The 14,947-nt window shown below is 36.6% G+C and overlaps 1 protein-coding gene across 3 annotated transcripts; it reads left to right on the top strand.

Annotated features, from left to right (window-relative positions):
* Positions 1 to 2,442: 2,442 nt before the first annotated feature.
* LOC112675016 (hyaluronidase-1-like) lies at positions 2,443 to 13,980 on the top strand. Of its 3 annotated transcripts, none has more exons than XM_035698481.2 (4): positions 2,443 to 2,496; positions 5,367 to 6,310; positions 10,256 to 10,345; positions 13,443 to 13,980. In XM_035698481.2, the coding sequence occupies exons 2-4, from the start codon at positions 5,390 to 5,392 to the stop codon at positions 13,860 to 13,862; spliced, it is 1,431 nt and encodes a 476-aa protein (XP_035554374.2). In that variant the 5' UTR covers positions 2,443 to 2,496; positions 5,367 to 5,389; the 3' UTR covers positions 13,863 to 13,980. The 3 variants fall into 3 exon arrangements, with proteins under 3 accessions (XP_035554374.2, XP_025327306.3, XP_025327307.3); XM_025471521.3 differs by lacking the exon at positions 2,443 to 2,496 and adding an exon at positions 4,487 to 4,688; XM_025471522.3 differs by lacking the exons at positions 2,443 to 2,496; positions 10,256 to 10,345 and adding an exon at positions 4,487 to 4,688.
* Positions 13,981 to 14,947: the final 967 nt, after the last annotated feature.

The raw sequence follows: 14,947 nt of genomic DNA, 5'->3' as shown, positions 1-14,947 counted from the left end.
GAGAGGGGCAGATGGAGAGGAAGAAGCAGAATCCCTGCAGGGCAGAGATACCAGTGCAGGAGGACTCCATCACAGAACCCTGAGATCATGACCTGAGCCAAAGGCCGAGGTCTAACTGACAAAGCCACTCAGAGACAAGTCCCTTCTTAATCTCTGGCCTCTCTTCCCCAAGTAGTTTGGGAAGGTGGAGACAGCATGAGTCAGTAGATGCACTGTTATGTAGTAAATGGCAAGGGTAGAGAAATCACAAGTCCATTTATTTGGGTCTCTGATAATATATCTCAATGCAGATTAATAACTTTTATTTGTAGCAGTCTTACACAAGTTTTCAATCTTTAATTACATTCTCTAGCTATTTCCTTCTGGTGAATAGAAATACACCAGACTTATATATTAATCTTATATCCAGCTACCTGTTAAACTCTGCTATTTTTTTTTTTCAATTCTTTGTGGATCCTTTTGAGTTTTCTACATAAGCAGTAATGTCTGAATATGGCAGTTTTACTTTCCTATTATGTCTGTAAAAGCAGGGGAGTGAATAAATAGAATTATACTGTTGTTGTAAAGTTATTACATTTGTGGAGCGTGGAGTATAAAATGTCAAGTGGAAAGTGAGAATTGAAAAATGGGAAACAGAAACTGTCAGGTATAAAAGGTCAAGTGTGAATAGTGATAATATTGACAGTAAATAGACATTGATGAGCTAAGTAATCCTATTGTTAGTTGTAGAACAAACATCAGCAACATAATAAGAAGAGATATGGCTAAGAAGCCAGTAGATAAAATGGAATGAGAAAAAAAAATATTCAGGTAATCCAAAAGAAGGCAAGAAAGGCCTAACAGATCAACAAAAAAGAGAAGATGTAGAATGAAAATAAGTAGCCATATTAGAGACTTAAATCAACTATGCTGAGAATTACATTATGTGCAAATGGACTAAACACATCAGTTAAAAGGCAGAAATTGTTGGACTGTGTTAAAAAAAAAAAAGCAAGTCTCAACTGTGTGCTACCTACAGGAGAAACACTATATATATATATATATATATATATATATATATATATATATATATATATTTAGATTTTATTTACTTATTTGAGAGAGAAAGACAGACAGCATGTGCAGGAGAGGCAGAGGGGAGAGGGAGAAAGAGAATCTCAAGCAGACTCCACGTTGAGGGTGGAGCCTGAGATAGGGCTGGATCCTAGAACCCTGAGATCAGGATCTGAGCAGAAATCAAGGGTGGACACTTAACTGACTGCACTACCCAGATGCCCCAGGAAAAACATTTTAGATAAAAAGATACAGACAGCCTGGAAGTAAGAGGAAGGGAAAAGATACGGTGCTATGAAAACAGTAAGCATAAGAAAACTGGAGAAGCTATATTAATATCAAAATAGACTTCCTGACAGAGTACTGTAAAAGATAAAGAGGTTATTACATAAAATAAAAGGAACAAAAAATAGGAAGACATAGCAATGTAAAATATGCATCCACCTGTTATATTACGATTTATAGTAAGAAATGTTATTGATCTTTGGTTGTCATTGCCCTTTTTGGCCAGAACTGCTAAAACCCTTGCAATTTCCCTTGAGGAGAGGATGAAAGGTGTCTCTTGTTATGGTAATGAGGTGACTTTGGAGGCACCTAAGGTTACCAGGGGAACCAGTCAGTAATGAGAGGGTTGGAGTATTCAGTCCCACAAGTTTAGAGAGCAGTTCTCAAGGATTCAGCTTGGTATAAAAGCCTCAGCCCAGTGTTCCTTGTGTTTAAGAAACGGGAAGGGACAACATAGTCCAGCTATTCCATATGAAGTCCTTTTGTTGCTGATGCTATGGTTGTTCTACAGTTACCCCTGCTCTGGACATTTTTTGGGGAAAATAATGTTGTTCTGAAGTGGCTCTAAAACCATAATGGCCTGCATAAGTAAATCCAAGTTTATGCTTCAAGATGACAAAATTGAGATCTAAGGACAACCAATCACAAACAGCCAACTAGGCCTTTAAGCTATAGCCAATCAATAATTGCCTTGCTTTACTTTCACCTTCACCCCATAAAAGTCTTTCCCAGAGCTCCTATCAGAGTTCTTTTAAGCACTTCTAGTTTGGTGCTGCCCAATTCTAATTGGTTTTTGTTCAAAAGAACTCTTAAAAATTTAAATATGCCTCAGTTTCTCTCTTAACAGTTCACATAATTTCTTTTACCCAAATTTAAAGCCTATATGATAAATAGCAACTTCCCTACTTATTTCTGGGGAAAGTATAAATCTCATAAGCTTTTCAGAGAATTTTGTTATTTCCCTCTTTTTTGGTACAGAAATTTAAATAACTTGAATTTGACTTAGGTTGTCATTTCATTAGAAATTGGAAATATGGGTGAATTTGAGCAAAATACTCTATTGAATCAAATCTGCTTTAATCAATCTTTCTCTTCTTTTTCGTTTTACAGAACTATAGCTCTTTCTCTGAGAAAATAAAAACCATAAATAACCGGCAGGTAAGAAAAATAAGTACAAAACCTATTCTAAATGCTTTCAACAGGGCTCCAATTTTCACTCAAACAAGACCTCAGCTTGAGAGAAAATTTCATCTTTGCCCGAATGGCCCACAGTGTATTTTAAGAGGTTCTAAAGAATAGTCACAAACTTTTTTTTTTAAACTGGATGCCTGCCCTCAGGCCAATGCTTTATTTTATTTTGTTTTTAATACTTTATTTATTTATTTGAGATAGAGCAAGAGAGCATGTGCAGGGGTAGGGGAGCGGTAGGAGAGGGAGAGGGAGAAGCAGGCTCCTCACTGAGCAGGGAGCCTGATGAAGAGTGGGGATCAAGCCCTGAGCTGAAGGCACTTAACTGACTGAACCACCCAGGTCCCTCTCATTTCTTTTTTTAATTTAAAATAATCTCTATACCTAACCTGGGGCTTGAACTCAGGACCAAGGATCAAGAGTCACATGTACTGCTGACTGAGTTAGCCAGGTGCCCCTAAACTTTTGTTGGTTTAAAATTATAAACCCCAGAGAGATTTTTTACTGGATCCTAAGTTAATAATGTATTATCATAACAAGCTTAGTGATTAGTCATTTTATCATGTGTAAAAAAAATACATCTCTCTGGGAGACATCACAAGATTTGCTATCATTGAGTGGAAAGAATAAAATCCCCAATCATAATGAATTTGGACTCTAATATATGTACACATACACACCTATATTTAGAACCATCTTAATAAGTCCACATTTCAGTTGAAGAAAATGTATAACAAAAGCATGGTAAAACCGTATCTTTCTCACCTTTGACACAGTTCTTGGCAGAATTGAAAACAGAGACCACAGAACTCTGAATGCTATTGGCAAAATGACCCCCTGTCCCCCTACTTCTCACTGCAAATACCTAAGATACCAATAACAAGTAGGTTTTCATTGGAACTGATTATTAACCTCCCTTTAAAAGCCCATCAGAACTCATTCCGTCATGCCTTTAATGCATAAAACCCAAACTCCCAGGTTATTTTTATCACTTGTATTTTCCTCTCTGTATCTTCTCATTGAGCCAAATTCACATCACTCCCTGGTCTGGCAAAACTGTCCGTTATATCCTCTGTAACTGAGAATCTGCAATCAAGAAAATCTCCTACATCATACAAAGGATTCAGGCAGCGACACAGCTTTTCTCCCCCGAGTCCAGACCTTAAGCCACAGTTTTTACAGTCAGGGGCATGGTGGTAAGGTCAAAGGGCAGTTATCTAAAGTGGTACCACCTGCACATCATAGGCTCTCTACTAGTTATCTAATGTGGAGCCTTCTAGGCACCATTTAGGGAGATTAGAACAAGTCTTCCCATGTTCCAGGCAGGGCTTACATTAACTTCCATGGGGCCTGGAACAATAGCCCCAAAGGAGGCATGAACAAGATGGAGGACCAGAGATGGAGTCAGTGTCATCAGCACTCCTACAGATTCGTTGAACAAAAAACAAAGTGCATGTAGGTATGTGTATATGTGCATGGATGTAGGTTAAAAGTCAGAAAATTTCGATCTGGCTTTATATTCTGAGTAATAAAAATCGCTAAAAAATGGAATAAAATCTCAGTAAGCATCATGGGGAAAGAATTAATTATATTTAAAAATTCATTGTTTAATAATGCATAATTTTGTTTCTATAATAGAAGTTAATTACAAAATGCATGCCAGGGCCCAAGATAATGCCAAAGTCTTTACAAACTAAGGTGCTATTTTGCCAGAGTCAACATATGATTTTGGCTGGCATCATTTCTTGCATTTAATATATTAAATAAAGACAGCAAGAACTACACAAGATGTATGACTCTCAAAAAGATACTGAGTCTAATTACATCAGAGAAAAATCTGTGATTCCTTTATGTAAAACTATACATGATAAAATAATTTTGATATATAACTTCAACTCTACTGCTTTCTAAATGAGATCTCATTGGCTGGAATGTGTCATTTATTAGGCAGTCTTCATATTCTGGGAAGATTCTTTGGCAGTTTTTGGTCAACTGACTATTTAGAAGGGATTTTAAAGAGCAAAGTTTCATTGGGATTTAACTGCTGAAAAGACAGTCTAATATCTTGATGAGAAAACCATGAATTTAAAGAACTAATACATGTTTTAAGGCTTATTTATGTTCCTGAGAGAAGACAGCACCAAATCCATAGTCAATAGCAGGTAAATGTCATGTCTGTTTTGTATTCTAGCCTGTGCTAAATCCAAGGGTGATTGCTTTCTTTTATAAACAAAACAGATAAAGAAGTAGACAAATCTTTGAGGCCAGTGCATTTCAAATAGCAAGAAAAGTATTGCTTATTGCTGATATTAGTTCTTTTTAATTCTAATTAATAGTTGTTAAAATGTCAATATTTGTTAATTTTTAACAGGGCATATTCTTGGTCACTTTTCCAGTAATCAAGGAGCTATGGCAAACCATTCATACTTTTATTTCCTAGTTTCCCTTACAACCAAAGTTTTGTCTATACAGGATGATTTATATCAATGTAGTCAAGAATAATAGGAAATTAAAACCAGAATACCTCACAGGTAGAGTTGACATAACTGAGAATTTGTGTGAAGATTTTTACTTTAGTTTTTATTCATTGGATTTTGCTTTCACATTTCTAGTGTTAAAAAAAAAAGTTTCATTTTCTCTCCCCTTGTTCAAATGAAACTATAAATTAGGCCTAGATATCAATAAACCTCATAAATCTATAAAAAAATTGGTCTATCATTTAAAGAATAGCTTGAACACCACTGTGAGTTTACTTCATTTGCTACTCACTGTGTAATATGAAACTAAAGGGGCATTTGACTCCATCACATCTAATGATTTTTCCTTTTCTTATTTTTAAGGAGACTGCTGTAATGGTGAAAAAATGTGTAACCCATGGGTAGCATGGTTAGGAGTGCTGTTGCCCTTGATCAAGTTCACTCATTCAGTCCTCAAACCAGCACTGCCTCCAGTGATCAAGAACCAACCTTTCAACATTTTCTGGGCTGTCCCAACAATGCAGTGTCAACATTTCTTCAACGTGGATTTGAATCTCCAGTTATTTAATATTATATCAAATCCTTTAGAGACTCAGAAGGGATCAACAATTGCCATATTTTATCCAAATGAATTAGGGTATTATCCTTATTTCTCTCAAGATGGAAAACCCTTTAATGGAGGGATACCACAGAATATAAGTATTCCTAAACACCTCAAGAAGACAACTGATGACATTGCAAAAGTTGTCTCTTGGTGGAGATCAGAAGGTCTTATTATCATTGACTGGGAGAGCTGGAAACCTCAATGGGATAGAAATTGGGGCAATAGACTAATATATAAAAACCACTCCTTAGCCTTCACTAGAAACCTCCATCCTGACTGGTCAGAAATGAAAGTGAAAACAGTTGCCCAACAGGAATTTGAAAATTCTGGGAAGAATCTTATGAGCACCACTCTCACACTGGCTTTAGAAATGAGACCAAAGTGCTTATGGGGCTTTTATCTTTACCCAGACTGCTACAATTATGATTATAGGATAAATCCACAAATGTACACAGGTAAATGCCCAAATGATGAAATTTTACGCAATGACCAACTCCAGTGGCTTTGGGAAAAAAGCACAGCACTTTATACTTCAATATATTTGGATAAAATATTGAAGTCAAGTTTAAATGCTCTGAAATTTGTTCATTATCGAGTTAGGGAAGCCATGAGGATTGCTGAAATGGCTAGACATGACTATGTTTTGCCAGTTTTTATTTTTTCCAGACCATTTTATGTGCATAGTATTGAAACTTTGTCACAGGTAAGAAAAAGTACAGTCATTCACCTAAAAATAGAAATTTAGTACAATGACTATATAAAATCTGTGAAAAAATGTTTTAGTATAATTATTTCCCTTAATAATAGAACACTATTTTATTATTAAAGGTATATATTTCTTCAAATGTCAAGCTAATTCTGAAATAGTATCACTGACAATTAGATGTTTACTTGGTTTTAAGATGATGATTCTTATCAGCTTAGCATTTTCAGGGTTTTCCTGCAGAACAGTTGTTAGGCTTGAGTTAAATGATGCAACAGATTAATTTTAGCCCTGCAGAAATTTCAGAATCAGCTTTTTATTGTGAAATAGTAGCAGCAATTTTTCAAATCTAAAGCATACAGAATAAACCTTGGGTAAATTATTAAGCAATTAGTTTCTGTTATAATGCCTTTTTATGTTTTAATTGTTCATTGCAAAATAGTAGATTCTATTGATTTTATGTTTAAGAGTCTACAAAGTGATCTAGTGGCCAGTGTCAAGGTGTTAAAAATGGTTTATGAAATAGATATTTAGTCCTTAGACTTGACACAGAGTAGGAAGCATAAAGAGGTTGGAATGAGCTGGTTTGGAAGATAATGGTTTGAAGACACTTAGAAGTATTCAAGCTTTAGCTAATTGTCATTTAGATAGAACATTGTTATAGGACTTCAATCATTGGATAAATAGATAAGAAAAGCTTGAAATCTCCATCCATACCTGTGAGACCACAGCTCTCTTATCCCACTACCCAACACTATCCAATGGCAGGGCCATTGGATAGACTTCCTAGACCACTTGTCTGAAATGAGGAAACCTAAAAGCAGTATCAATTCTTCCTCAAATATTTCAGAATAAATATCTATTGACCCAAATGCTATTGGTTAGACTTGACATTTCTATCATTGAAGGATTACTCATTAGTGGGATGTTCATTCAATAAGTTTAGGAGGAAAAGAATCACAGCATTTTGACAAAAAGCTGGAGGATCTCAGAAGTATCTAATCCACCTCTCACCCAAACATGGATTCTTACCTGGCCTCTGCTTCAGCACTTTTTAATGGGGCTCTCCCTATTCCAGAAGAAAAACTGCCATTTGGGGACAATGTTAATTCACAGAAAGTTCTTGAGTATGTTCAGTCTACTCTGCCCCTGGAAAACTTCATACCATTAATTCTACTTCTACCTTCCGGTGCAATCTAGAATACATAAATCCTTTTTTCAAAAGTCAGGTCCCCAGGTATTTGAATACATCAGTTATACCTACCCAAGTCTTCTCAATAAGTTGTTCCTCAAGTAATGGGTCTCAACTCAAGTCACTTTCTGAAATCCTTTTAGGAAAAAGACTGGGTTATATTTATTATTCCAAAATTATTTATTGAGTGACTATACTGTGTTATTATATTATTAATAATAACAGTAATAATATTATTAATGTTAATAATAAAAATGGTAGAAACTGGGATCCCTGGGTGGCGCAGCGGTTTGGCGCCTGCCTTTGGCCCAGGGCGCGATCCTGGAGGCCCGGGATCGAATCCCACGTCGGGCTTCCGGTGCATGGAGCCTGCTTCTCCCTCTGCCTGTGTCTCTGCCTCTCTCTCTCTCTCTCACTGTGTGCCTATCATAAATAAATAAAAAATTAAAAAAAAAATTAAAAAAAAAATGGTAGAAACTAATAATAGTCCATATAGTTAGATAGTTTGTCTTGATAGAAAATGACAGAATGAGGGTGCCTGGGTGGCTCAGTTGGTTAAGTGTCTGCCTTCAGCTCAGGTCATGATCCCAGAGTCCTAAGGTAGAGTTCCTCATCAGGCTTCTTGCTCGGGTGGGAGCCTGCTTCTCTCTCTCCCTCTGCCTGCCTCTCTCCTTGCTTATGCTCTCTCTCTCTCTCTCTCTCTCTCTGTCAAATAAATGAATAAAATCTTAAGAAAAGAAAGACAATGAGAGAATGATATGAGCCACATTTTAATGAAAGTCTTGTTCATAACCTTTTCTTTTCTTTTCTTTTTTTTTTTTTTTTTTTGTGCTATTAGACTTCTGATGTAAATTACGGGCCAAGTATCACCTCTGAGCTCTACTTCAGGAATCAATAGACCACATAATCTACTCACTAAAAACCAAAGAATTAATCTGAGTATTATAATGAAACATTTTCATACTATGCTATTGCCTTCATCAATCAACAAATGATATGGGTCTTCTTTCCCTATTGTCTAAATAACGTAACTTTTCAATGAAATAATTTAAAATACCAACTTTGTTTGATATTTTCTTTCAGAAGTGTCTCAATTTAAGTGAGAGACTTGATTTACATTTAAGGAATGTGATACTAGCTAGTAAAATAAAAGGATGGTTTCCTTTCTTGTTGTATTACCTATATAAATTACAGAAAATAAGCTCTAGTATTACTGGAGACATCCCAAAATGCCAGGATGCTTTGTAGTGGCATGGCCGTTTTCTCATCCTAATTTTTGAACATTGTGTCTTTGCACCAGATCTCTGGTTCTCCATACCTTGGAGGGAGGGGAACAATGAAGATTCCTTCATCTATCATCTTCTCTGTTCCATCTCCCCTTATTCCTTGCTTCTTTGTTCTTAATCTATAATCATAAACATAATGTCCTCAAGTCTTGGTAAATTATAATCTACTTAATCACTCAGCTTGAGAGTCATTTGTATCCTCTCTTCTTTTTCCATTATCCAATAGATAACAAAATCTTAATTTTCAAATCACTTTCAGCCTGTCCCCTCTGCTTTATAAGGACTGACATTGCCTTTGTTGAGACCCTCATCATTTCTCATTGAGCAGTGTCCATCACTTCCTAATAGGTGTCCCTTGCTACCATGTTGACTTCCTCCTCCAATACATGTTTTATGTGACAGCCAAAAACATCTATCGAAGTTGCAAATTTGTGGCTTTCTGGTACTAAAATTTTTTTCATAGTCCTAACAATTTAAAATAGCATAAAATAATTCTTTGTATTTGGATCCTACTTATATACAAAGATTTAGATTCCTTCACTTCTTCCCAAATCCCCTGTGCTTTACCATAAGAGTTACTGGCAGCTCTCTGAGTTGATTGTATTTTTCTACATTGGAAACTCTGCCCTTATTATTCCTACTGTACACAAAATTCTGCTCTCTCTAATCAGTCTTACAAATTTTTACTAATTTCCAAAGACATATCTGAAATCTGAACTCCTGAAGAAAGCTTTACCAGACTCCTCCATATAGCATTAGCAGTACCTCTAATCTATATGTCTAGTGGGACAATATAGAATTTAATTTATTACACTATAATTACTTGTTTTTTTTATCACAGCAAACTTTGTTCTCTTTATTATTATTATTATTATTATTATTATTATTATTCAGTGTTAGAGGTAGTATAACATCAAAGTTAAGAGTTCCAGCAAATTAGGGGCGCCTGGGTGGCTCAGAGTTGGAGCGTGGGCCTTTGGCTCAAGGTGTGATCCTCGGATCCAGGATCGAGTCCCACATCCGGTTCCTAGCAGGGAGCCTGCTTCTCCCTCTGCCTATGTCTCTGCCTCTCTGCCTATGTCTCTGCCTCTCTCTCTGTTTCTCATAAATAAATAAATAAAATATTAAAAAAAAAGAGTTCCAGCAAATTATAATTACTTGTTTATATGTCTGCTTCAACCATCACACTAAGAGCTCCGTTGAGGACAGGAACTGGAATCTATTTCATTTTTATATTCTCGGTGTCTAGAAAACTGCCTGGAACATTATAAATATTTATCAAATCAAACTAAGTATCCAAGGCAGAATTACTTTTTCTAATTCTGCTCTACAGACCATCATTTCAAAAACAAGGATAACATTATCAGTGTGTTTTTCACCACTATTGATGGGTTGAGTCTTATCACTGAAATGTCAATGCCTAAATTTAGTTTGGCAGAAACTATTTGTGGTACTTCTCTTTTTTAGGAAGATTTAGTACATACAATTGGTGAGAGTGCCGCATTGGGGGCAGCAGGAGTAATATTGTGGGGAGGATTTGAATATTCTGATTCAAAGGTAAGCCGTGATTTCTCTGTCAGCATCGTGAATATATGCTAGATATTGTTTTTTGTTTTAATTTTTCACATCAGAGGCAAATAGTTATCTGCTCTCATGACTTTAAGTTTAAGGAATATAGGGACTAACATTGCTTGAGCACCAGTTCTGTACCAACCACTCTGTTTAGCAGTAGCATGGAAAGAGCACAGGTTTTCCATTCAGACACCCCTAAAGGAGAACTCAATTTTCATGTTCTAGAAGTGTAATCTTGGGCAAATCAATTAACCTTGCTGAGTCTCAGTTTCTCCACCTAAAAATAATACCTACTCTGCAGGGATTTCAGTAAATGCAATGATATAATTTATATGTGACAAAGAGAAAGAATACTAAATTTAAAAAATATTATTTCATCTACACTAAGGAGGATGGCTTTTCTAAAAATGGCTCTTTATTGCCTGATTAATCATGATAGAAATGCTTGTGGGAGGAAAAATTGTATGTATACAAAGGTTTATTAACAATCTGCTCTTGAGAGTAGTACATACACAAAATAACTATTATTTTCCACAACTGACTTTGAACATGTTCTATTGGTTACCTGTCGCACTGCCTAAGTGAAAATTCTGAGCCACAGCTTTTCCTCACTTCAAGGTATGAACAGATAGTCTCATTTTCAGATATTAAAACATCCAGTCTCATAAAACATAAAAACAGCCAGCATTTTTCATTCAGCATGACATGAATCAGAATCAGCATGGTGGAGCTGGTAAGAGTAGGAGGCCTGAGGTTGGGTTGCTTGGGGTCCAGTGCTTGCTTTTTGTCACCTGCTAGCCATGTGACCTTGAGCAACTCGTTGACTCTACAATTTCTTTATCCGTAAAATAGGGAAAGTAATAGTATCTGTCTCATTGGGCCATTATGAGAATTGCATCATAACATATATAAAGCACTTAAAACAGTGCCTGGGGTGGCATATGTGCCAGGTATGTGTTGGCTATTATTATCTGGATTAACATTTCCAGTCCTTTGTCCACACACCCCACACTTAGGTCCTAGGTATGGGGAAGAGGAATATGGGGCAATTTCTTTGTCCATTGCTTTAAGGATGGGTGTGAGAGACTGGGTTGGGGAGGAGACAAAGCGGGCAATGTGATTTTTATTTATTTGGAGGCATTTATAACTATTTTTGTTTTTCGAAGTTCTTCTCCCACATGGGGTCTAGCTCTTTCTCTCATGAGAGGTCACTGCGGTTTGGTTAGAGACACCCCCAGTTTGCACACAACACCCCCCCCCCCCAGGGCTTTGGTCCTGAGGCACTGGAAAGAGGAAACTGGCATATTCTCAGATGGGGAAGGCTGCCAGAGTTGCAGGCTGGCAAGAGGATCAGGAGATCAGATTGGAGCGTAAGTTTGAAATGCTTGTGAAGCATGCAGGTGGAGATGTCACATAGGTAGGTGGGTATGCAATTGGTTCAGGGATAAAGTCTGGGAAATACACATTTGGGAGTTCTATTTAAAGCAAGGATATAGGGTGGAAATATCCAGAGAAGTACAGCTAGAGAAGAGAAGGGGTCTAAGAATTAAGCCTAAAGTACTCCTGTGCTCAGAGGCAGGAAAGATGAGCAGGTGCTAGTAGAGGGCACTATGAAGAAACATTCAGTGAGGTAGAAAAAAACCAGGAGGGTATGACGTTCTGGAAGTTGGGACAGAACAGGAGATGCCTAAGTTGAACTGGATTGTATTTACCTGTGTTCTCTGCTCTCCGTGATTACAGTCTTCCCCCAATCTTTTTCTCTCTCCCTTTTTTATTCAATGGTTTGCTTGTTTTTATTTTATTCCATCTGTCCTGAAAAACTCCTCAGATAAGGAGTCTTATTTTGATTAAAAATAGCATTTTACCCTAAATATAACATGAAGCTAGCTTAGATTGATGTCCCTGGACCAAAAAACATTACACACCGGATTTTCAGCACTTGTTCCTGCCCAAAGTGATACCTTGTTTAACCACCTGTCTTTAGGAGCTTTATTCTGCTTATGCCTTTCCACTGGAACCCTGTAAGTCCTTAGGAGATGCATTCACAGTGCTGGTGCCTCTTCTCATTGAGAAAACATCCCACTGTTTTACATTAATTGGACTTTAATTATGGGCCAGTGTTCATATTGATCAAAATAATTGAAGTGCTAACAGAGAATTCAATGTATTTTATTAATAGATCTACCAGGATTTTCCCAAGGTTCTTTCGATATGGATCAAGGCAGGAATTTATCAAGGTTCTAGCCAGATTCTTTTGGGCTAGCTGATGATATCATGTCAATTAGTCCAGGTTATCCTAGCAAGATCAACAGGAGAAAATGTATCCTAAAGTCACATCAGTGACATGTAATGGCAACTTGTGAGAAGACTACCTTCCTCACTATCATTGGACCCTATATGCTAATACAGGTGACTTGGACATTTGGTTATAAATAATGATCTTTTATATTGTACCTACTAAACCCTGACTGATAGATAAAGTATGCTGTATTTATACCATAAATACCGAATTACAGCTAAAATGAAAAAACAGACCTATATATATCAACATGAAACAAAAATCTTGAAAATGTTAGGTTTAAAAGGCAAGTTACAGAAAATAAAAATCTCTAATGATATAAATTTATGTGAAAGTTTAAAAACAAGATAATATTATAACTGCTCATAATTACATATATGTGTGAAGATTATATATATATATATATATATAAAAGTTATAAAAACATGGATGCAAAGACGACTACCCCCCCTTGACTTCAGGAGGACTGTTACATCGGTTGAGGTAGGGAGATGAATGGCATAACTTGGCAGTCTTAGAAAAATCTGACCTATAATATTAATGTATATTAAGTATTGGTACTGAAGATATTTCACAATTAAAGTTAAATTTAAAATAATCCTACCATATTAGTGATGATCTTTTCAAAGTGTTACTACAACTATCTCTTTATATTAATTCCCAGTTAAAGACCTGGGTCTTCCTCCTCAGCTCTACCAAATACAGGTTTCAGGTATGAGTACTACCTGCATAACAGAATCACATTTTGAGAGTGATGTAAATGGATCTCTGTTTTTCCTACAGGAGACCTGCTTATCTGTGCAAAAGTCCATCCAAGGGCCATTGGGCCATTATGCTGTTAATGTGACATCTGCAGCCAAATTCTGCAGTCAAAGTCTATGTAACAATAATGGAAGGTGTATCCGAAAAACACCTGAATCCTCCTCCTATCTGCATATGCCTGAAAGTAGCACTAAGAAATACATCCTAAATAAGAGTTTCAGATTCATCATTTCTTCAACCAGTAAACTGAAGACAACAAAGGTCATGAAGAATGGATTTGTGTGTCATTGCTATTATGGCTGGCAGGGAGAATCTTGTCAGCAACCCTCTTCAGATATCTTGAGAGGGAAGAATAAGGCTCCAAGGACTAGCTTTATTGTACCAGTTTTTCTCAGCACGACCTTATCTGTGATTCTATGGAATGTTATCACCTCCTCTTAACAACGTCAATTTTTCCTTGAAATACTGAAGAGTAAAAAAGGCTGCTTTTCTTTCCTTTAACGTTAAGATACTCCTAAAATATTATTGGCTTTGAAGTAAAAATAATTTTTTAAAGGGATCATTGGCTCCATTCCTTGCTAGAGGGATTATTTTATTGGGCACTTCTTTCATGCTAGGCACTAGGGATGGGGAAGTGAGTGCACGGAAGTCCCCACCCCTGGGGAACTGAGATTTGCGGGAGAAACTGAACAATAATAAGTAAACAATAAATAAATACATATATATTCAATGAAGGTAAGTGGGTGGAAAATAATAAAGCAGGGTGAAAGGAGAAGGGGTGTGTGGAGGAGCACTGGAAATTATATGTAGACAAATAAGCCCCCTGTGAGAGGACCTGAAGACAGAGGCAGATCGCTAATTACATCCATGTTCTTGGAATGGGGAATATGGAAGAGCAAAGGCAAAAACCAGTAAGTGGGGGACGCCTGGATGGCTTAGCGGTTGAGTGTCTGCCTTCAGCTCAGGGCCTGATCCTACTCAGAAGACTGAGTCGCCAATTGGGCTCCCTCCAAGGAGCCTACTTTTACCTCTGCCTATGTCTCTGCCTCACTCTGTATGCCTCATGAATAAATAAATGAATAGAATCTAAATAAAACAAAAAACAAACAAAAAAACAAAACAAAAAACAAACAAACAAAAAAACCCAAAACAAAAAACCATTAAGTGGGAGCAGAAGTGGAGTAATTCTGGACATCAAGAAGGCCAGTGTGGCTGCTGCAGGAGGAAGAAGAGGGGAAGTGGAGAGTAAGGTCATTAACTTTGTAAGAGCTAAGAGTCTGAGCAAAGGTACCTTTTTTTTTTTTTTTTTTTTTTAATAAAGACAAATTTCTGGAGGAAAGCTGGTCAAATAAGATATAATATCTACATTTAAAAAATAAAGACACACAAGTTGGATAGAAACAAGAGCATCTTTTAGGAGTAGATGGGTATTGTTACAATGTTCTTGAGACTCCCAATCATTTATAACAAATTGGAAACTTTAAATTAGGTCATATGGAATATGGCACACACAATAAGCTAAAGAA

This window comes from Canis lupus, chromosome 14, assembly GCF_003254725.2.
Source record: "Canis lupus dingo isolate Sandy chromosome 14, ASM325472v2, whole genome shotgun sequence".
Classification (NCBI taxonomy): domain Eukaryota; kingdom Metazoa; phylum Chordata; class Mammalia; order Carnivora; family Canidae; genus Canis; species Canis lupus.
Note: the sequence above shows the minus strand (reverse complement) of the source record. Positions and strands in the feature narration are given on the sequence as shown.